The following is a 21,080-nucleotide window of genomic DNA, read 5'->3' as shown; positions in this document are numbered from 1 at the left end:
TGGATGGAGGGGGGATGGAGGGGAAGGGGGGATGCGTGGGGGTGGGGTATGAACGAATGAACAGAACGAACGGGCGGCCGCACCCACGCCGGCGCCCCAACCAACCCCCTCCCAAAAAAACCAACCCCGCCCCCCCCAAAAAAAACAAAACTCACCCAGCGGGAACAGCAGCGGCAGGTGCGCGCGCAGAAAGTCGCCCAGCGTGCGCACCGCGCCGGGCGGGACGAGGTCCTGCAGCACGGGCCCGTCGGGGAGGTAGATGCGCGCGGGGACGGAGCGCACCGCGGACGCGGCGTCGCGGTCCCTGGGCGGGGGGCGGGGTTAGTATGGGTGGATTCGTGGGAGAGGGGAGGGTTAGGAAGAGCGGCACTCACCCGGCGGCGGCGCCCGGCTCGGCGGACGGCGGGCGCGTGTGCACCATCGACGCGGAGGAGGGCGGGACCGGCGAGGGCGAGGGCGAGCGGCCGCCGCTCAGCGGCGCGGGCGTCGGCGTGATTTTGGACGCGATGCGCCAGTAGGCGTCGAAGTCGTCTGGGGAGCGGGGGGGGGTGTTAGTTAGAGTGGGGATGGATGGATCACAGGAAGGGGTTGGGGTGCGGGTGGATGAGAGGCAAGGGGGGTGCATGAACGACGAGGACGGTCGGGTGGGGAGCGCATGTGTATGAACGAAAGGGCAAGAACGACAAGAGCACAAATGTCATCAACCAGAGAGCGAGCGCTACTCACGCTCCTTGATCCCGTCCCATAACCCGTCCTGGTCCTGCTTGCGCAGCCCGGTCATGCGCTTCGTGTTCCCCCAGCGGATGAAATCGGCCTCCTTGAGCTGGCCCATGAACGCCTGCTTGCACGCCTCGGCGGACGGCTGCAGGAGGAGCTTGTCCGTCGGCGGCGACGCGAGGTGCAGCGTGAGCTTGAGCGGCACCGGCGCGGACGACGACGACGAGGGCGCAGACGCGGACGCGGAGAGCGAGACGGCGTGCGTGTCGTAGATGAGGCCGATCGGCCAGTGCCTGTCCGCCGTAAGCCGACATCTCCATCGCCGAGTATCGCGGGAGCACCGCGCACGCACCACTTGACGAGCCCCCCGTCCTCGCGCTCGAACCACCACTCCTCCTCCTTCACCACCCGCCCGCCCGCCTCGTCGAACACCACGTCCAGCAGATAGCTCCGGATCTCGGGGATGAGCAGCGGGAGGTAGCTCACGCGCGGCGCCTGGAGGAAGTAGCACTCGAGCCCGCGGTTGGAGTTGGCGGGGAGCTCCTTCGGGTCGACGCGCACCTCGAGCGGGACGGTGCCCTCCCAGGTCAGGCGCCGGAAGAGCGCGATGGACGCGGGCGTGCTGAAGGCCGAGGGCGCGTGCCGCGCGCCGTAGGTCGACATGCTTGGGGGTTATGGAGGTGAGCGGTGGATCGAGATTCGGAGCTGGACTCGGATTGGGTTCGGGAGTTGCCGATGGTGAGTTGGATTGGCTGCGACTCGACTCGACTCGCAGTTGTCGTTGGACTCGATATGCTTGTTGGGCTCTCATGGAGTTGCCCTAGCTAAATCATCGAGTAACACCCCTCTCCTCTCATGGCTCGAAAGTTTCCGTCCATGTGCTTATGTATGCCTTTGGTGAACTCAAAGACTAAAAGGCTGTAAGGCGCCGGCCGCTGCAACGGTGAACTGAACAACCGACTGGCAGTGACGTTCCGGTACTATACGTAAGTCTTCATCTCGTGGTCGTCTTCATATGCCTTCGATTTCAGCCATACGTTATCTTTCACGAGTCTGCCGCGGTCCTGTGAACTTATAGTAGCTCTGAACTAATTGAGATGTGTGCACAGCGTTGTGCAGGGGTGCGGAGGCCTCGCACAATAATGTTCAAAGCACTGCTGCTGCTGGAACGACAAAGCGATAGGCGGAGCACAGATGTATAAGATATACAGTCGTACAATGATGATTTGCTTGGGACTCTATGACTAGCAAGCTAAATGTCATCATCCATCCCTAAGCTATTCCAATAGTCCACTTCGGTGAGACGGTACGTCGGACGTGCTTGTTCTTCCTTCGACATGTAGAGTATGTCGATCTGATCCACCCTATCATTGACGTCGTCCATCTGAGGGGAAATCAGTCAAATGTGTGCTTTTCTGCAGGATGTGCACTTCAACAACTGACCTTCATTCCTATAATCCTCTCCTCGTCCATGAGGACGGCGTCGTACTCAAACTCAAGATCCGAAATTGTCTCCACATACGGCAGCTCGGACGTGACCTCCTCCTCAAACACGTTCAGCTGGTCCGGCAGCGTCGACGGCAGCACATGCACCCACACGCGCTTCCCGTCCTCCAGCTCGACCGGCACCGCCTGCCACCGCCTCTCCCTCTCCTCCTGGCTCCAATTCTCCTCCTCCTCGAGCGGGAGCCCCAGCCCGCCGGGCATATGCATCTCCTCCTCCGCGCTGAACCCGTCCACGCTCACGTAGCTCCACAGCGTCACCGGCAGCTCGCGCCGGCGCCCCGCGTGCTGCACCACGACGCCCTTCCACCCGCCGACGCGCGCGAGCGCGCGGCCCACCGCGTGCCTCCCAAAGTCCATCACCGTCACGCGCGACGGGAGCTCGTCCGCGGTCGTCACGTACCGCTGCCCGCACGTCGTCGTGATCCAGCGCGTCGGCACGTCGTCCGAGTCGAACCAGCGCGTCGCGCGCGGGCCCCAGCGCGCCCACGGCACCTGCGCGCCCGCCGCGAGCCGCGCGAGCAGGCTGCTGCGGTGCACGACGAAGGAGACGGAGGTGAGTTGTTGGAGGAGGGGCTGTTCCTGGATGAGCAGGTTGAAGACGATGATCGCGTCGGCGGGCGCGTCGTGGAAGGGCGCGGGGTCGCGCGGGTAGCGCGGGCCCCGGGGGGAGGGCGCGGGGTTGGGCTCGCCGCGGCACCCGACGCGCATGATGCGGCAGGTGGAGTACAGCCGCGGGAGGCCCAGGCGGGTGTGGATCTTGAGGCGGGGTGGCGGGCCGGGATCGGGGTCGGTCAGGTCGCAGAGCTCGAGGGTGGCGGCTTGGAGGTTGGGGAGGACGATGGTCGTGGGCGAGAGGAATGTGAAGGAAGTGTAGGTCATGCCGCGAGCAGTGTGCGTCTGGGGCAGTCTTAATGAGAGATGCGAATGGGCTGCTGTGGCCACTCACCAGTTTCACGTCCCCCGTCTTCCAGTCGAAGACATACAGGCGGTCTTCCGCATCGAGAGCGAAGGGGAACGTCAAGAGCAGGACTAGGAGGTCACCGACGATCTCGATGCCGACGCTGATGTGCCCGAAGAGCGTGGTCGCTTCCACCACGGGAATGACGGGTTGGGCAGCGAGCGGATGGGGTTTGCCTGTCGAGAATTGCAGGATCTGGAACGAGATGAAGGTCCTACTATTGGGGCCAATGATCGCGGCACTGGTAACAAGGCGTCTGCCTTGACATGTTAGTATGCGACACTCTCCATCGCGACCCAAATGAATAAGAGACAAGTGTGACTCACTGGGTCACTACGGCAATCAAATCATGCTCCTGTACGGCCAGCCCCACGTCCACTATATCTTCCTTCACGTCGATCCCATGCCACGGGAGCTCCCCTCTGATGGCTCTGGCCTCCCCCAAGGACGGCAGGCGGATGTACTGCAGGCCCTTCGTCGGTCTCGGGCCACCAAAATGCGGCGCTTCCCCGAGCAGATAGACGCCACCGGTGAAGTCGTATATGCCGGAAGGGCGATGCTTGACGTCCACGGCGATGGTCTCTGCCACGTTGAAGTAGAGCCACCCGTTCTGTCGCGCCTTCAGCTGGCGCAGCTTCTCGGACGCTGGAAGGTCGCAGTACGGGTTGTCCTCCGCGTGCGCCGCGGCGAGTTCAATAGTGTACTGGAGGAGACTCGACTCGTTGATGACCGTGTTGAGCAGGCGGTTTACGGCCCGGCACGCCAGGAGGTCGATATACTCCAAGAAATACAGGCACCTGACGAGCAGCTCGGTCGGGAGGCCAACGAGACTGGCCATCCTTGATGCAATGAATCCGGCAGAAGTGCGCACACAGGTAGGCGATCCTAATGCCACAGGATGGCGTGGGTACTTGCACGAGTCACGTGACACCGACGCGCCCGTTCGCCGTCTCGCAGCTCGTCTGGCCGTATCTACGTTCGTCCTGACCATGCCTTTCAATTGGCCCGCACCCGACGAACTACTCGGCGTCCAGCCTCCAAGGCCTATCTCGGATCCCCCGTCGCTAAAGGATCTGTCGAACGTATATAGATTGCAACATGATCTTTTCCGTCAGACCAGTCAGTCTCAGACATGTCTTTTCAGTATGCCACCCCGCCGATTCTCCCGCACGTATAGAAATCCATCCCAACGAAGTGCTTGGGAGGCTGGTTCTTCTAGAACACAATCTATGTGAAGCAGTGGCTCACCCCGCCGGTAAGTCATCATTGTGGCCGCCGTTCATATCTGACCTCTCCCGCTAGCCCCGCAGCCTCAGCAAGACAACATGCTACCCCAGGCTATTCAGGCACTTCAGCAGGGCCAAGGTGACCTGCTGCAGCAAATTCAACTTTCTCGGGCTGAGGCGACTGCGGCGGCTGCGGCTGCACAGCAAACTATGGTTGCAGTACAGCAGCTTACGCAGAACATTCAGGCAGTCCAGCAGAACATTCAGGCAGTTGCGCTGAGGGTACAGGCAGTTGAAGATATGGTCACCACTCTGACTCAAGAGTCACGTAAGAACCACGGTGTAGTTGCGAAGGTCAGGCATTGCAGTGTTGTTCTTCTAGTTGTGACTAACCTTTGGTTTTAGATGTTGAACTCGATGCAAGCAGTTGACCTGCACGTGCCATTGCTCATAGTCCCTTTCGCCAACAATGAATTGTCACCTCAAGACGTAGGTCTTCTCTGGCATGCTCTTCATACCCGTCTGGTTTTGACCTGTGTGTCAAGCTTCAACCCCTCCTTGACCGTTTCACTGTTCACAACCTGCCAGCTGATCAACACATGAGGTATTTTCATGGCTACTATCCCGGAGAAGACATCAGTGGGTATGATGAGGACGCCCAGGTCCAGGCCATCCTCCGGGCTATCGGTTGCAACCTGGTGGAAGACCGAGGGCAGGCAGCTCCCCTTGTATCTCTTATTCCTCTGTTAAATTATTGTGATCATTATGCCACCAGCTCGACAGGCTTCTGTATTATTTTGTACATCTCGGTGTTGTAATACTAGACTTGAAACCTGTTTCTCTCTGAGTCCTTGCGCTGATCGGCGACAGTGGGCTGTTGCTCTACTGGCCATCTTTATCGTCAACTACTGCCTGCATTGTATGCTTCCCCACCCCTCATCCTAGCCCTCTTCCTGAAGCCATGATGAACCAAGTCCCGTTGCGTGCCACATTTGCGTTGCCACTCCTACCGCCCCTGCAGCCACGCCGCAGCCATCGATGTCGCTTCAAGTTTACTCGGAGTAGATGCTACTTCGAGTTGAGTAGGCCGTGCTAGCGTTCTTCGCTGTCACGACGCGACTCGGCGCCAATAGCCATCAACCGCTAGTTCCCTTTGTACGTCACTTTCCCTCGTCGCTCCCTTCCTGATAAGATCCTTATGGCTCTTCGGGGTCGTATCCTCTTAGCACGCTGCAGGCAGTGCTGGCCTGCCTGCCAGATATTGATATCTTGCAGTCCGGCCAGTGCTTCATTCTTGCTGAGGTACATCGACTCGGATTCAGACCGCCCAGCCATCGTCTTCCTCGGAGTGTTTTGTACCCATCGGTCGCTCCGGAAGTGCAGATGACAACATAACAGCCAGCTGCCGACCACTTCGCTGCAGTCCGCATTCAATCAATCTATCGCTCCCGACCTTTATGCATCTTGACATCCGCCTTCGTCACAGATATCCTACTTATCTCCTCCGTCTCCAGCAACCACCATGCCCGGCGCTATCCTGGACGAAACCGGTCAGGCCCGGATGACCTAAGGGACGTCGTGCACGCGTCCATTCTCCCAGCCCATTCGTCCGCATCCGGAGGCCCCGACTCAACCCCTTGCAGTGTATCCGCCTGCGAATGGTAGCCGTCATGCGATGACGGCCTCATGTTTGCCCCGCTCCGGCGGATATGAATTGGCGCGTGCGGCGACCAACCCATTGCACAGTTAATTGTACGCGTGGGATTCCATCTCCTCAGTCTCTCGCTGACGATCCTTTCATTGGTCACTGCATACCCTACCAAACAAGCTATCCTATATAAAGGGGTACAAACATATTCTACGCGACCCAGGCCGCTGTCTGACGTACTCTGGAGTTCACTTCAACCCCGCGTGGCACACCTGCTTGTGCTCCTTCCAGTCTGCTCTCTGACACGCGGCAGAGCAGTACTTCGTCGCCTTACAGCGACCACAGACCAACAACGTCGGCTTACCCGCTCCCCCGCATGCCTTGCATTTCTCCCTGGTATCAGAGACCGGAGACGCTGTCGCACCAGGGCCGACGAGACCCTCCTGCATCTTCTTCACGAGTCCGCTGAGCCTCGAGGCTACCGGCTCGACATACGATACAGCGAAAAGCGGGCCGATAGCAGCACGGGTCGCATACGGCCGGAGGTACCTCCAGCTGGGCATTGCATCCATCGCTTTGAATGATTCGAGATCAACTCCGCGCCCGCACGAACAAATGCAAGGCTGATCGACCTGCGTCGATAACGGGATGCTCGTTTCCCCAGGGCGCGTATCCTTGTACTCGCAACTCTCCTTGTGGCCCCACGTCCTACAGCGCTCGACCGCAGCCGGAAGATACTTCCTCCAAAGCTCCGCCTCAACTCCCCGCGTAACGACATTACAGAGGCCACCTCGGTTGGTGAGCGCCTGCAAGCCAGTCTTGAGGCGCGGCATGAGATCTCGATCGAGTGGTATAACCGCGGCGTCCAGAACAACGGTGAACGCGGGGAGGTCGAGGCGCAGCTTATTCACGAAAACGATGGTGTGCATGCCGAGCCTGTCGGGATCTGTGAGCCCATATACGCGGATGGCCTGGCCGCCCTGCAGACCGGTGAAACGCATAAAGAGCACGTGTATGCTGTCCTTGATGTTCATGAGCGCGTCCGACGCGCCCGAATCGCTGTCGCGCAGGGCGCGCTCGCGGTCGGACATTTGGAGGGCGACGTGCGGGTTCAGCCACTGAAGGTGTCGCTTGGCATCGCTGACATCGATTGTGGGCATAACATCGAGGTTGATAGCATGCAAGCCCCATGGTGCGGGTGACCGTCCAGAGCGGACAGGAAAGGGATTTAGGTGATACCCGCCGGGGGGGAAGGGACCAGACGGCGGGACGGTAACCTACCCATTTGAGGATTTATACAAATGCACCATGACGAGACAAGGGAGGCTTACCTCCACGTAACCTGAAGTTCGGGCTATCCTTAGCTTGCACCGCGTTCCTACGACAGGGAATGGGAAGGCAGCCGTATGCTTGAACCGACCAATCGATACCTCGATAGTACACGGCCCAACTTGCTCGCAAGACACGGCCGCGCGTTGTGACAGAACTGCCTTGGCGTCTTGACTCATGTTATCGAGACGTCTGCTGAACGAACGAATCTGCTTGCCCAAAATACAGACATCAGTAACAGCATTACTCAAGGAGACTGAACCAGGGCGGATATTATCACGAAGTTCGAAATCGGATGGGATGCCTGGAGGCGAACGTAGAACTTGTACACTATCCGCATCTGTCAGTGGCACAGCGTACAAGGATAGCATCATTCCCAATCGTGGTAGAAGCGCCATCATCGCCTGTGGCGTAGACTGGATGACGAGATTGACTCTCGTACGGGGAAGCGTGAGCAGCCATGTAGGCACCCAACAGCAGAAAACGAATGATGTGGCGTCCTGAAATGACGCCTCCCTGTCCTGGAGCACAGGGTATTCTGTGGCAGGTACTATCTTTCCGGGCATACCGTGGAGGGCAGCAAATGTATTGCAATCACCTTCTGGCGTGGTCAGCTGCATTTGTAATATCGGCGAGCCTTGCAGGGTACTATCGAGCAATGGGTGCAACGCTGAGCGAGGAACGCTCAATGCGAGGCAGACCACTGGCGGAACATGCGACCACGAGCGGAAGATTTTCGGCGGTGGCGGGTGTCGAATTTCAGGGACCTTCCTCCAATCGTATCCAAGGAATGCCATGGTATACAGGCCGTGCATATGGAGCTGGAGGTACAGCTCCTGGATAAAGTTCATCCCCACCATACGGCGCCTATCATTCTTCGCCATCGTCGTGAAGAACTCGACAGCTTGATTCCAATTGATGTCCGAAAATCGAACTCGCTTACGGATGTGCTTCAGCAGCTGCGCAACCGTCCCGCGAGTATAGTGTACTACACTCATACTCTGCATCTCAGCAAGAGCATTCTGCGACGACATCGCAATGCGCGTCAGATGCGCCATTCGCTCGAAATCTAGTATTTTGTCGTAGATATCGAAGAAGAGCTCGCCCAGTGAGGCAGGGTCGGACGCATCACGTAGAAGTAATGGTTCGTCACCTCGCACGTTGTCACCATCAGCAGGCCGTACCCAAGAGACGCGTTCATGAAACTGACTTCGTCCAATGTCACTGACTAATTCTTGGAGCATAAGTTCGTGACTATAAGAATTGGTCTGGAATCCTGTGAGCAAAGGTCGAGGGACCAGGCCAATGAGGACTCCCATGACCTGAGGGTCTCCGCAGATCCTGTCGATAAACGAGCGCGCGGCGTTTGTTCCCAGCGGCAGCAGTGTCTCCGTGTACAGAACGGAACTGCTCTCGTTGACGAGAGGTTCGGCAGCGAGCAGAATATTCAATAATCCGATGTGGTCAGTCAAGTTCGAGGTATCGATCGTGTCAAAAGATGTGGGAGCTCCAGTACAGATGAGCTGATCGAGGACAATGGGACGGCTCCTCCAGGGGCCAGAGTATATCGGACTGTGAGCATCCCGCGTCCTTGCACAGTGCGATAGGCCATTGCAAAAAGCCAGAGCGTCCCCGGCGTAGAATCGAACAACCACCGAAGGGGACCCTCCAAGGTTCGCAATCTCCCGAAAGCGGTGGCACCACGCCGAGAACTGCTCTCTCGCTACTTGAACAACCCTCTCCTTCGATCCGATGGGCGCTGAAATCCGCCCATCGGGAACAAAAGCCCCGGCAAGGTGGAAGGACTGGAGGGGGAACGTGCCATAATGAGGTTCAAACCTCTCGCCATGAAGAGCATAGACGAAAGTGGGATTGATCATGGCGGACGTTCGAATTTCTCTTTCGCTGAGGAAGGTCGTGCCCGACTTCCAGAACCGGTCGAAAAGGTCAGACATCACTGTGAGTGCGGCAGCCATCAGAGGCCCTGCCGAACGTGCAGCGCCCACGCATGAACGGCTACCGTTCTTTGCCGAGACCTCCTTGAATTCCTTCCTGAGCCTTGCATTCTTTCCTGGGTCAATCGGATGAAGGCTCGCGTACGACTGCCAACACTGCCGAATCTCTGCCAGCGTATTGCGGTCTAGGACTCTAAGCCAAGATCCAAACTTGCTCTGATGCCATTCCTCGACGGTTTGTGAGCAAGCAAGAAGGGTGTCACAGTAACGGACAAGGACCGCCAAGGACGCCTTGTCAACAAAGAAATGATAATAGATGTTCCAGATCTTGTCGATAGGTTGGTTCTCGACGACAAGAACATAAAGCAAAATATTGCGCGCTGTCGGAGCTGCGTCACGGAGGGCCCAATAGATTAGCGGAATACAACAGACCTAGTAGCGCCGGCTGATAGTCGCAACAGGTGAAATCGAGCTTGCGGGGACCTAAGTCATAAAATCTGAGCAGCTCGCGCTACGGCTACCTGATCTGACTGACTACTCACCCGCTGGAGAGGGTAGATCCGCGTACACAGTGTAGAGAACGTTCCGCACGTCTCCACACCCAAGGAGAAGCACATCAGCCGACTGCCCAGGCGGGAGGTCCTGCGTGAGACAGACGGCGGGAGTGTTTCCGATGGGATAGAAAAATCTTTTCGTCGGCCATATGAGAGGAGCAGACATCGCGAGTGGTGGGAGGGGATGGAGACGAGACGTGCGTATACAGCCCAGTATATGGGCCGTCCACGTTGAAACAATGAGGACGGACAAGAATAGCACCCCCATAAGAGTCCACAAAAGGTTCCTTTGACGTATCGCTAAGAGCGAAGGCATGCCAGAGAGACGCCAGATCGCCTGGAACACCGATTACGAAGGGTCTGGGGCAAAGCTTCCTAGATTAAGGCTGACGGCTGACACGCGCGGTCGTCCCAATCATGCTAGCCTTTGTAGCACTCAGCAGTCCCAACCCAATCCTCGACATTTCACCTCACGTCGGGCGTGAAGAGAAAAGAAGAAGGGGGACGATTAGCCCGGCCTAGACCGCGTGATAATACCAGAAACGAATAAAATGAAATAAAAACAATAATACTGCATCATGCCGGGAGATGTATGCGCGACCTCTGTTCTGCGCAAGCTGGCACACGGATCCTCTCATCCACCTTATAGGATGGTGACGGTCAACAAAGCGACAATGCCAGCTATGACAGACTCACAACTCGGACGAGGGCAGAGACATACTGTGGTTTACACCATTAGCGCCTGGAGAGAGCGGGCCGGTGATATCATGAAACTCCGGGCTACGGTGCTATATGACACGTCGTCAAACCACATTCTGCACCAGGCGACAAGCGAGAGGTGAACAGAGGAATCCCTGAGTTCACATCGGTTAAGTACGTACCTGCCGATGTTGTACCATGGTGTGGTGCTTGGTGAACAGCTCGCAACAATGCCGCCTTGCCGAAGGCGGCTACAATACACTTGCTAATCGCTCGCCTCATCCTAGGCCTGGGACGCGAGTCCCAGATTCGGAGCGAAGAAATGCGGACGGATGCAACACTCACTCAAGGAACAATGCCCGCTGTCCGCCTGAGGCCAAGTCTCTGCGGAGAAGATGCGCGCAATGAAGACGCCGTCAAACAGGGAGAATGAAACAGCATACCGGGAATGGTTCCCGCCGATCACTGTCGAACGTGAAGCAGGTCCCAAAACCAGCACTGGCGTCTGGATCACCCACTGGCAGCCGTTCCCGTCCTGGTGTATCCGAAAGAACTGCCCAGCAAAGAGGTGAACACGCTTCACTGAAAGTAAAAACAACAATATAGGTACCCATGCGACTTCCAATCCGGTTGATCGTGAATTGTGAGTGTACCGATACATTCTAGCACAGCACCCTCGGTGCACAATACATATCTTCGAGAGTAAAGTTGCGGGGCTCATCGTTTACTGTACTCCGGCTCACCCGCCAACCCGTGCCTACACTGAGTGTCCCAGTGAATCCTGCTGTTTATGAAAGTCCACTCCCAAGGCAGATTGCATTACCAGCGTAACTCGCGACGTTTTGAGGAGACGTGAGGCGCCCAAGTTCAAGTTGTGGCAACCGGAAGTATCACGTGCATTGCTCGAGACGCGATCTGTCACAGTCACACTGAGTTCATGCCCGGATCCGTGCCACTAGCACGCCGTCAACACGCTGTGCGCACATCTGTAACACTCATAGTTTGCTGCACGTCCGAGCGCACACTACGCAGAGGCATGGATGGATGCCTGCACGAGTCGGAGAACGTTATTCTCCACGCGGTCAATTATAGCACTTCATGGCCGAGGGAAACAAGGCCCTTGGTGAATGCGCTTCAGACACCGCTTCCTGAATGGGTCTACAATGTCTGTTATTGCGCTCAACTGAAGCTAATCATGAGCTAACCTCTGTTGTAGGGCCCACATCCTTTCGTCTCACAACATTGCAGATCCCTTGCTGCGGAGCTGAAGGCTCAGAGACCAATCGTGTCACTACCCGATGCTGCGACATTGGCAAAAGGGCAGTCCCAGACGGAGGGAACGCTTGAACTCTGCTTTGACATCACTTTGCGCACCGTCGCACTTCTTCGCTCTTTGATGTTGCCGGAAGCCAACGTGACAGGCGACCCGGTGTCGAAGGCATCCATCCTGACCAACTTCACCCGCAATATTACACTCCTTGCAATTTCAGATGCGATACCCCTGTAAGCAGCAGGGGTTGCTTTATTTTGCATGTCTGTTTCTCATATGTTCCAGCCAGGAGGCGGTATATGTGCTGCCCAAAAACCCAAAGTTCTCCGAAATTCCGGCAATATTTGCATGCAAAACTGCTACTGCTCCTCTCATTATGTGTCACCAACCCGTAGACTCTCTTGGCGCTGATGACACGCAACGAACTGCCGGGTCGCCAGAGTTACACCACCCAGCCATGTCTAGCCCTGGAGACGGGACAATCTCGGACTCTCCACGAGGGCGCTCTGAGCCGTCCGTACCCTCACCTTCTTCCGAAGACTTGCACTCTCGTTCCTCTGAGGATGACAGCTCTGTTTCGCGGAGGTGGGAGCCTTGGCAACTCGACTTTCCTGATAGGATGTTGAGATACTCGGTTCCTGGAGACTCTGAGGAATCCGAAGATGATAGCAGCACGGCGAACTTCGACCCTGCTTTGAACAAGCACCTGCTTGCATCCGCTTCGCCATCGGATAAGGTTCTTTTGCCTTTTTTGTGCATGTCAGATGGGAATCGTATCTTCGATCTTCTCGCGAGTGCTGTCTACCAGCGATCCGCTTGCGGTATCAAAGGACCCCTCATCGGGCTAACGTTCGATCATGGCGCTCCTACAGTTCAACTTGCTATTGCTTGGCTAGAGGACTATGATACGCTGGATGGATCCCTGGTACGTTGTTGATATATATAGAGTCATGGTTGCAGACCCATTCTGATCATTGCTCAGCCTCCCGTACACGTTGCGTTCGAAGATCCCTGTGGGCTCCCTCCGTCGCTCACTCTCTTCAATCTCTGCGATCCTACTGGTGCTTTACGCCTGGCGTCATTCCTCATGTCTTTGCCGGACATTACTGAATACCCGCAGCATCACGTGTCGGACAAATTAGAAGCTCCGGAATTCGATCTTCTTGCCTGGCGTTCCGATTGTAGTCTGGAACAGGAAAACAGTAGTGACCCTGCAGCTTTCATAGCGGGAGTAACGCGATGGGCTGATAACGTGGCGGAGGCCCTGCAGTCTTCGGACGAGTGAGTGAGCACTTTCGGTACTCCGCCTTCGCACTGTATCTCAACTTGTTTTCCTCCTCCTCAGCCACTGTCTCACTGCTGAGCAGACAATGACGAAGAAGAGCGCCGGTTCAAAAGGGTACGTACCTGGCTTGCACATACGTTTTCATATTCTCATAGATCACGTCAGGCCCTCGTAAATACGCCTTCCACTAGATGGTGTCCCCTGAATTTTTACTCCTTGCATTACAGGCTGTCCTCGATAAAGGAGGGGCAACCTCCGCAAGATGACTCGACAGGCCCCGGGTTACAGGCTAAGGATCAATCACGGCGCCGTACCTGCTCAAGGTTTGTGAAGTTGTATTCGAGTTGATCATTTAACGCTCTGACATGAACGCAATGAAATGCACTCAGTTTTGCAAGGGGTCGCAAAGAAGAATGGGGCACATATTGTGATGCACACGTATCACTATGGATGGCCGACAGATCAGCTATATTATCGGGCCTCTTTAGCGCGACTATGAATGATGCGGTTGAGCGGTACGAAGACTGCGCTGCATTTCGATGGCCCACTCAATGGGATATCCTTGTATGGTTACCCCCGAGATTGTTAAACACACTATAACTGATGATTGAAACAGGGTAACATGCCCCCCGTAAATCCTTTCGTTGAAGATCTCAAAGAGGAGCTTTTCCGCGCCGTTCAAGCCAGACAGGCGCACGTTGCAGCTAACCTGGCGCCTCCGGCCCTGGGCATCACTTCGGAAGAGATGTATAACAAGCTCTCATCTGAGCTCTCGACAATCCTGGACGTTTGTCGATTTCTGCGCGCAAGTGAAAAGAACGCCTCAGTGGCTCCAATCACCTATGAAATTGCGGCGCGATCAGATTGGGATCGTCTTGTGAAAGCTTTCATGAATCGACCATCTGATGGTGTTTTCCCGCTGTGCGTGTTTACCGATTTCACCAGATATATAATGTTGAGTGAACTCTTATCATGGTGGATATAGGCCTGAACGACTTCTGCGTTTTCCCAAGAACACCTTTGCTGAGAACAATTTTGGCGTGGAATTCAAGTCTATGATTCGTGACCAGTTACTGCACCTCGCTAGCCCGTTCCTAGAGGCCTTGCACGCCAACGCCGATGACGACCTCCGTCGCAAGCACTGGAGAAGTTATGATGGTCGCAGATCTGCGCTATACAGCAGTTGGGATGACATGACCCGTGACGCAAGTATTCGGCGAAGTCTAGAAGAACCCATCCGCGGAAGATGCGACAACACATGTGGTCTCATATGTCCAGACTTCTACCCCCCGAAGAAGGGGAAGCTCCGTAAAGGCCACCGCTTGGTCGTCCAGACTGATCCGCCTTTGGTGGATGGACAGACAGGTAGTTCAAAGGTCACCCACTCAAGTACGCCTAGCACACTCGCCCCGCCTGTGCGCGATATAAAAGACTCAAGTATCTTTGGGAGCGGGCGAAATCAGACAAAGTTTTTGCTGCCACCCTCTTCGAATGCTCAATCGGCCCCCAAGCAACCAGCGACTGATGGTCCGGCACCTAGCCAGCCATCTCCTGCCTCCAGGGAGCCCGAAACCCCGTCGCCTTACAGCATGGACGAACTCGAAGCGGACCTCGACGCGATGGACATAGGTTCCGAACTCGATGAGGAGGAAGATGACTTGAGCAATGAGCCCCAGAAGAGTAATAGAGTCAAGCGGGATTCACGAAGCCTCTTTGCCCCTATTCTTCTCGTCGAGTACAAGAAAACAGATGACAAGGGCCTGCACACTGCCGAAGGTGTGAAGCAATCACGCATGTATACCGTGGCAGCATCCAAATTCCTCGCGAACCTCGGGATTTACGATTTCCCTGTATTCGGGCTTGTTACCGACGGGACACTCGGCGCCGTCTCCTGTACGTACACCACCGACGCGGATACATCACGCGGAGGTTCAAAGAGTAGCTACAAGGATAACGTCTCTGTGGTATGTTGCATTTGCTATATGCAGGCCCTGAGGTCCGTGGCTAATACCCTCTGCGCTGCAGGAATTCACGTACGTCGCGGAGGCGGACGCGCATGTGTTCGACATCTCCACTCCCCTGGGTGCCTTCCATTTCTCCACATTCCTCTGCATGCTAGCCGAGGTACATGCGCGAACGCTGAATGAGAAGCTCGCGGATGTCAAAGAGCGGCTGGAGGCTATGTGTCGTGACGATGATCCAAGGTTGGTCTGGAATGCCGAACAGGTTCGCCTGGCTGCTCAGAAGGAGAAGGCCGATTCGTCACGTTCCGGAGACGGTGCCTAGTCCACTACCTAAGCGTTTCACGCGTTCTGTCCTTCTTTACTTCTCTGTGTATCACCTTGTAGTGTAGCACTCGTTGATTTGAAGAGATGGAAGAGGGACGACACGCCCAACATGCACCGTGTGATAATACATGAAATTAATAAATACAATCATCCTCCTGCATCATCCTCAGCCGTCTGATCTGCGTAAAACCAGCAGACGACCAGCAGAGCGAGTTTTATGGGATAGTCTCAGTCAACAGAGTGACAATACCATCCATCGAGATATCTGCAGACTGCAGCGGAACGGACCACGTACTGTGGTTCACCCATTGGCGCGTGGAGCGAGACGCCCTGTAATATTACGGGCCACGGTGCTGTATGACACGTCTTTGAGGCTCATCTGGCCCACCGCGTTCTGCGCGAGGCGGTTCTTGGTCAAGATCAGATAGGTGAGAGGTTAACAGACGCAGCGGAATATCGCAACCCGTCTGGATTTATTGAGACCGGAGGCTTGACGACAGCACTAACGCTGCCGTAGTCCTGGCGGAGCCCGACCGTCTGGTCCACCCAGCCGTTCCCGTCGCCCAGGTGGATTCCAAAGCGCCCTTCCGAGCTGCGCACTGGAGGAGGTCATGATTCAGCTTCCCTTCAGCGATGATGTAGATACGTAACTTGTCACTTCCAAGCCGATTGATCGTGCATAGTTCACAATCCCATTATCGGTCAGGACGGCGAGAGATGATCCCCAGCGCAACACAGACCATCGGGCCCGTCGAGAACTGAAGGACACGCGCACATTGAGGGGCTCACCGAGGCCCGTGTTGCCCCTTTATCGAGCACAGATCCGGTCGGCTCGTCGTACTAGTAGTCCACAGCGCGTTTCTCCAGCGGGGTCGCGAGAGCAGCGACGGCGAGGGCGGCGGTAAGCATGCCGCCCAGTTCGGAAGAAGACAGGTGATGAGCCGGGAGGCTGGGGTGTCTCCCTCCCTGTCCGGGAGGTCTTATACCGAGTAAAACATGGATAGCCAGAGCAATGCGACGAGGGAGAGAACCCCGAACGGATATCATGTACTTGTCAAGACCCACGCACTCAAGTTCGGGGAGCAACGTTCGTGAACCACATCTTGCGAGGCAAGCGTTAAGGCCGGGGTAACGAGATTGAGGCATCTCGTGCACGCGGACACGTACAACAGAGCCTAGAGATTATCACGGATATCACAAACTTCAGAGAACTCGGGGTTCGCGGCAGCGAGCTCGGAAATTGACCGCGAGCGACGACGATACGGCGTGCATAAACAGCTTCCCGTGCCATAAACAGGACCACGAGCAGTATGAGACCTTCCGCGGGACGTTAACGTTGGCATATGGTCTGGCTGCCTCGACATCAATCCATCTGCTTGATGGCAGTAATGTCCGAGTCGACTTTGCAACTCCTTTGAGTTCTGACACTTCTCCATTGTCTCTTCCGATTCTGCTCCTGGATGCCTACTAGCACAAGTGCAAATCAGCGGCGAGAGTCCCATGGTCATGAATTCAGACAACAGGATGAGTATCGCAACATACGAGTCCAAAATGTGGCTGAGAGCTGAGAGATGGGCGTACAGGGATCCGGCTCGGATCAATTCAGCGCCGGGAGCCCTTGCAATTGCATGGACGACTCGACGTTTGTTCTGGCCTGTATGGACAGGGCGAGGCGACGAGTCGAAGTAGCAGGTTCAATAGACCAAGTTGTGGTGGTACATCCTTGTCATTAGATTACATACACCATGAAAATACAAAAGAATTGAGCGCCACCGGCGTTTGTCCACTCCACCTACACCTTCCTCTGCGTCTCGCTCAAGCTCGCGCTCTCCTGCTTCACCTTATCCGCGCCCTCCTCCTTCCCGCTCGCCTGGTTCCCGCCAAACAGGCCAAACGTGAGCCAGCTCCACCAGCTGCTCGCCTGCTTCTCCGTCGCCGCCTTCGCCTCCTCGAGCTTGCGCTCCGCGTCCGAGAGCGTGCTCGACGCGCTCGCGCGCGCGTGGTCGTACTTTTCCTGCGCGGACGCGACGGTCGAGCTGTACGCGCCCTTCGCCTGCGCCTTGTACTGCTCCAGCTTCGCCTCGGCGTCCGCCGCCGCGCGCTCCGCCCGCGCGCGCTCGGCCTGCAGCTTATCCGCGCCAGTTCCCTGCCGCCATTATCAGCCCACAGCCCACCAGCCCACCAGCGCGACACGCACCTTCAGCTCGCCGTACTTCTGCTGCCCCTCCTGCAGCGCGTCCTGCGCCGTCGCCTTGCCCGCGTCGACCGCGCCGTTCACGTGCCCCTTGAGCGCCTCCTGGTCCGCCTTGCGCCGCGCCCCGGCGGTCTCGCCCGCCGTCGCGTAGTAGTAGTAGTACGCGCCGCCCGCGCCGACGGCGAGCAGGCCCACGAGCAGCGGGGTGTTGCTGCCGCCCTTGGGCGCGCCGGGCTGGGGCGCGGCTTCGCCGCCTGGGCCGGCAGCGTAGGTGCGGCGGGCGCGCTGGGTGAGGTGAGTACGCTGGCGATGGAGAAGGGAGAGCGGGGGACGTACGGGGACGGCGCGGGCTGCGGTCGGTCTGGCGGCTGCGCGGAGGACTTGCGAGCGCAGCACGGTTGCTTGCATGGTTGGAATATTGCTAGCTGGGTTACTGCGGTTTTAGGAAGGAGTTGTAGGGTGTGCAACCTGCGGGCGGGCATGCGCCTTTTGTTGGGCGTGGGGGGCGCGCATGACGACACTGGGGAACGCGTATGACGTGTGTTCGCCTCGAGTCCAGCTGATCGAAGGTGATGTCACTGCTCTCACGGCTGTCCAAGAGACGCCACGGACGCGTTCCTTACGTAAACCGCGTTCCATTACTGCAGACGCGTCTCTTTGATTTCGACGCGTCTTCCAGTTCATGCCAGCTTCGAACGCCCATGAACGCCTTCGCAGTTGTTGTACATATGTCCGAGGACGAGCGGGCTCTTGAATGTTACGCGAATGAAGGGGTCTACTCTATCGCCGAATACGGCCGCGTACCTTCTGAATCCTGCAGGGCGATGATCGTCGACTGACACTGACAGCTCACGGCAAGCGCTTATGCTCCCTTGCTTTTTCCTCTCCCTCAAACCCCGCTTTTTTCGTTTGGTGTGTCGTTGTTCGCAGCAATGTCCTCCGGGGTGTCTTCACGAGCAAGAACGTCCGCCATCCGCTGTCTCTCCATTGTCATCGGCGTCTCCGGGTTCCTCTTGGTGAGTCACGCCCACCAACGCGCCACGTCCAACGCTCCCTCTGACCTGCGCGATCGCCCTGGATTCCTAGAGCTTGCTATCCGTAATCATCTCGCACTGTCTCCCGTCATCCACCCCTCCTGGACGTTTAGATAATACCCCAGTAATCTCCCCACGCACGCGCAAATTCCTGAAACCAAAACCCCGCCGCATGCGCTTTCCCGCTTTCCCAAAGCCTCCGGACCATATCCCCATTCCCCAGCACCACCGCTCGTCACCGTTCTCGCAAACAGTCCCCGCTTCACGCTCTCTGCATCACGCTTCGCGCTCCTTGTCTTCTCTCCCTTGCCAGGGAGGACTCTCGCGGAATCCCCTCGCGCCAGCGGACCCGCCCGCCGTGCCGTCGCACCGTCCCTCGAAGTCGGTATCCCACAGCCCGCTGCAGCACTACACCCCGCGGCTGCCCTCCCTCGACGAAGAGCCGCTGCACAAACCCCTCCCTGACCTCCCCTCCTCGCTCTCCTCGGGCAGTACGAATTCCGCGCGTATAGACGCGCAGACACAGCGCATATACCCACCGGCAAGCGCGGCTATTGCAAGCGCGGGCACGCATCGCGTACCACTCCCTCCGGTCAAGCCAGCCGAGATGCTCGTCCATCGCAGACCGCGTACCTTTTCGTCTCCCACCGTTCCCCCCCTACCTCCTCTTCCTCTCCCTCCCACTCTTCCCCCGCGAGGACACCGCGCCCGCGCCAAGACCGTCTCAGCTTCGAGCGCTAGCGCGCGCGCGCCCAAGCGGCGCACGAAGAGCCTCGAGAAGCTCAAGCCGCTCTTCCTCAAGAGCTTCGCCTCCCTGTCGGACCTGAAAGCACGGGACGTGCTGTAATTCACGCGCGTAGTAAGTACTGATAGTCCGCGAGTCCTTATTGTATAGTATATATGCGCGCTAGTATAAGTTGATGCCCAAACGCCCGGGTTGGGCGCACACGATGCACGGTCGGTAGTACGACACCGAGGGCCGGAGGGACACACCTCCGGAACAGAGCCATGCCCCCAGCATACGAACGGGTCTTCGACCTCAAATCGCCATGTTCCCGCCCACCCTCGGGTCCCCATCCCAACCCATCTTCTCAAGACCCTGCTCGACGTCGCCGTGCACATCGGAAAGCCGTGCACCGCACCTCGGGGCTGCAGAAGTCAGACACATGTCTGTCGATACGTGAATGCCTAGACACCCAGACACGTTACCCCAGTCCGGGATAGGCTAGATACACGCCTCCTCAATATCCAGTTCATAGACGAGCAATCCTGAGTCCGGGATATACACCCAACCGAGCACGTTTAACGTTGCGCGTACCATGGGGACGTTCTGCTGCGGACGCTCCGCCTGCTTGTGCGTGTTGTCCCAGCGTCCGAGTCCACCGTGTAAGCCGAGTCCGAGCACAGGGAAATTGCAGATCCCAAGGCTCACCAGGAATTTCGACGCCGCCGCGGTGTCTGTCGCCTCTGTCGTTGGCGGTCAATTTGTTTTCGTGGTCGAGGGGCTTCGTCCGGACGTGCGTCCGCGCTGCTCGATCTTCCCGGCGAGGGGACACGGCCGTCAACAGCTGCCCGCGCGTGGAGAGCGTAGGAGGGACGTCCCCTCGTTCTCCTGCCCCCGAAGACACTTCGCCTGTACCTTCCGCTCCAGCGTAGCACCCTCGAGGCACCCCTGACGAAACAACCGCGTTTTGTCCATTGATATTGCCCAGGGGCGAATCGGCTTGTATGACCAGACAGACGCAGATCTTCACGCCGCTTCCTCTTCTTCGCAGGGTAAAAGCCCCGGTATACGAGTGGGCCTACGTTATCGCGTGTTGCGCACATTGGCTCGTGTTAGCTGCGCCGAGTATGCTGCTAACATCAGGAACGTCACTCCGTCCTTGCTGGCTGCACGTATCCAGTAGCTGGAGCATCCTTGCAAGCGGCGACAACGTAGTGGGCATGTCTGCTCGTGAAAGCGCGAGATCGCATCTGGTCATCGAAAGGGCGCGGGACACGACGGTCCCAAGTATCCTCTGCCCAGGCATCCTCCTTGCGATCTTCCGCTATCTCGTGACGGGATACTTCGACCCAATCCGTAGTGGCCTACCGGTACCCCTCCTTTGTGCAGGAGACCCGACCCGAGGCAGATGTTCGATCTCCCCTCCCTGCTGCCCTCGGCACTGGAACTCCCGCAGACATGTAGTGAGCATGCAATGCATTCTGCCAGCAATAGGTATATCAGTATAAGCCGACGTATTGGAATCAGAGAAAGGGACGGAGAAGCGAGGAGCGGAGAAACCACCGCTTTGCCTTATCAGCACAGAAGGAAACTACACGTGGAAGCTCTGTCATTGCTCTGAGCCCCTCGTCGGCGCGCCTTGATAACGCAGTCCGCAAAAGACCAGCGGACGGCAACCCACGGTCCACTCCAG

At 57.2% G+C, this 21,080-nt stretch overlaps 8 protein-coding genes across 8 annotated transcripts in view; 3 read left to right on the top strand and 5 right to left on the bottom strand.

The window, feature by feature from the left end:
* GLOTRDRAFT_74569 (APG5-domain-containing protein) overlaps window positions 1–1,380 on the bottom strand; it is a gene marked incomplete at both ends in the record, with an annotated part of 1,552 nt that extends 172 nt beyond the window's left edge. Inside the window, 4 exons of the mRNA XM_007866527.1 lie at window positions 156–304; window positions 402–531; window positions 727–1,010; window positions 1,070–1,380. Coding sequence (XP_007864718.1) covers window positions 156–304; window positions 402–531; window positions 727–1,010; window positions 1,070–1,380 — 874 coding nt within the window. The remainder of the gene's footprint in view (window positions 1–155; window positions 305–401; window positions 532–726; window positions 1,011–1,069) is intronic.
* Window positions 1,381–1,968: 588 nt separating this feature from the next.
* GLOTRDRAFT_74568 (uncharacterized protein) lies at window positions 1,969–4,019 on the bottom strand (the record flags this gene model as incomplete). The annotated part of the gene is made up of 5 exons (XM_007866526.1): window positions 1,969–2,101; window positions 2,161–2,349; window positions 2,539–3,120; window positions 3,170–3,422; window positions 3,508–4,019. 5 exons carry the CDS (start codon window positions 4,017–4,019, stop codon window positions 1,970–1,972), a joined length of 1,668 nt encoding a protein of 555 aa, XP_007864717.1.
* A 151-nt stretch (window positions 4,020–4,170) lies between these two features.
* On the top strand, window positions 4,171–5,225 carry GLOTRDRAFT_137918 (uncharacterized protein; the record flags this gene model as incomplete). The annotated part of the gene is made up of 5 exons (XM_007866525.1): window positions 4,171–4,300; window positions 4,359–4,436; window positions 4,484–4,761; window positions 4,813–4,896; window positions 4,953–5,225. The coding sequence occupies 5 exons, from the start codon at window positions 4,171–4,173 to the stop codon at window positions 5,223–5,225; spliced, it is 843 nt and encodes a 280-aa protein (XP_007864716.1).
* A 1,078-nt stretch (window positions 5,226–6,303) lies between these two features.
* On the bottom strand, window positions 6,304–10,059 carry GLOTRDRAFT_128016 (uncharacterized protein; the record flags this gene model as incomplete). The annotated part of the gene is made up of 4 exons (XM_007866524.1): window positions 6,304–7,332; window positions 7,387–9,719; window positions 9,772–9,822; window positions 9,882–10,059. 4 exons carry the CDS (start codon window positions 10,057–10,059, stop codon window positions 6,304–6,306), a joined length of 3,591 nt encoding a protein of 1,196 aa, XP_007864715.1.
* Window positions 10,060–12,319: 2,260 nt separating this feature from the next.
* On the top strand, window positions 12,320–15,433 carry GLOTRDRAFT_137917 (uncharacterized protein; the record flags this gene model as incomplete). Its single annotated transcript, XM_007866523.1, has 9 exons — window positions 12,320–12,787; window positions 12,845–13,143; window positions 13,208–13,261; window positions 13,313–13,318; window positions 13,375–13,470; window positions 13,537–13,711; window positions 13,764–14,068; window positions 14,133–15,111; window positions 15,173–15,433. 9 exons carry the CDS (start codon window positions 12,320–12,322, stop codon window positions 15,431–15,433), a joined length of 2,643 nt encoding a protein of 880 aa, XP_007864714.1.
* Window positions 15,434–17,065: 1,632 nt separating this feature from the next.
* On the bottom strand, window positions 17,066–18,085 carry GLOTRDRAFT_137916 (uncharacterized protein). The gene is made up of 3 exons (XM_007866522.1): window positions 17,966–18,085; window positions 17,633–17,914; window positions 17,066–17,581 (listed from the first exon to the last, which is right to left on the bottom strand). Exons 1-3 carry the CDS (start codon window positions 18,035–18,037, stop codon window positions 17,228–17,230), a joined length of 708 nt encoding a protein of 235 aa, XP_007864713.1. The 5' UTR covers window positions 18,038–18,085; the 3' UTR covers window positions 17,066–17,227.
* Window positions 18,086–18,561: 476 nt separating this feature from the next.
* Window positions 18,562–19,510, top strand: GLOTRDRAFT_128013 (uncharacterized protein; the record flags this gene model as incomplete). The annotated part of the gene is made up of 2 exons (XM_007866521.1): window positions 18,562–18,645; window positions 18,716–19,510. The coding sequence occupies 2 exons, from the start codon at window positions 18,562–18,564 to the stop codon at window positions 19,508–19,510; spliced, it is 879 nt and encodes a 292-aa protein (XP_007864712.1).
* Window positions 19,511–19,702: 192 nt separating this feature from the next.
* On the bottom strand, window positions 19,703–20,609 carry GLOTRDRAFT_128012 (uncharacterized protein; the record flags this gene model as incomplete). The annotated part of the gene is made up of 3 exons (XM_007866520.1): window positions 19,703–19,812; window positions 20,096–20,465; window positions 20,526–20,609. 3 exons carry the CDS (start codon window positions 20,607–20,609, stop codon window positions 19,703–19,705), a joined length of 564 nt encoding a protein of 187 aa, XP_007864711.1.
* Window positions 20,610–21,080: the final 471 nt, after the last annotated feature.

The sequence above is a fragment of the Gloeophyllum trabeum genome (assembly GCF_000344685.1).
Source record: "Gloeophyllum trabeum ATCC 11539 unplaced genomic scaffold GLOTRscaffold_00004, whole genome shotgun sequence".
Taxonomy (NCBI): Eukaryota; Fungi; Basidiomycota; class Agaricomycetes; order Gloeophyllales; family Gloeophyllaceae; genus Gloeophyllum; species Gloeophyllum trabeum.
Note: the sequence above shows the minus strand (reverse complement) of the source record. Positions and strands in the feature narration are given on the sequence as shown.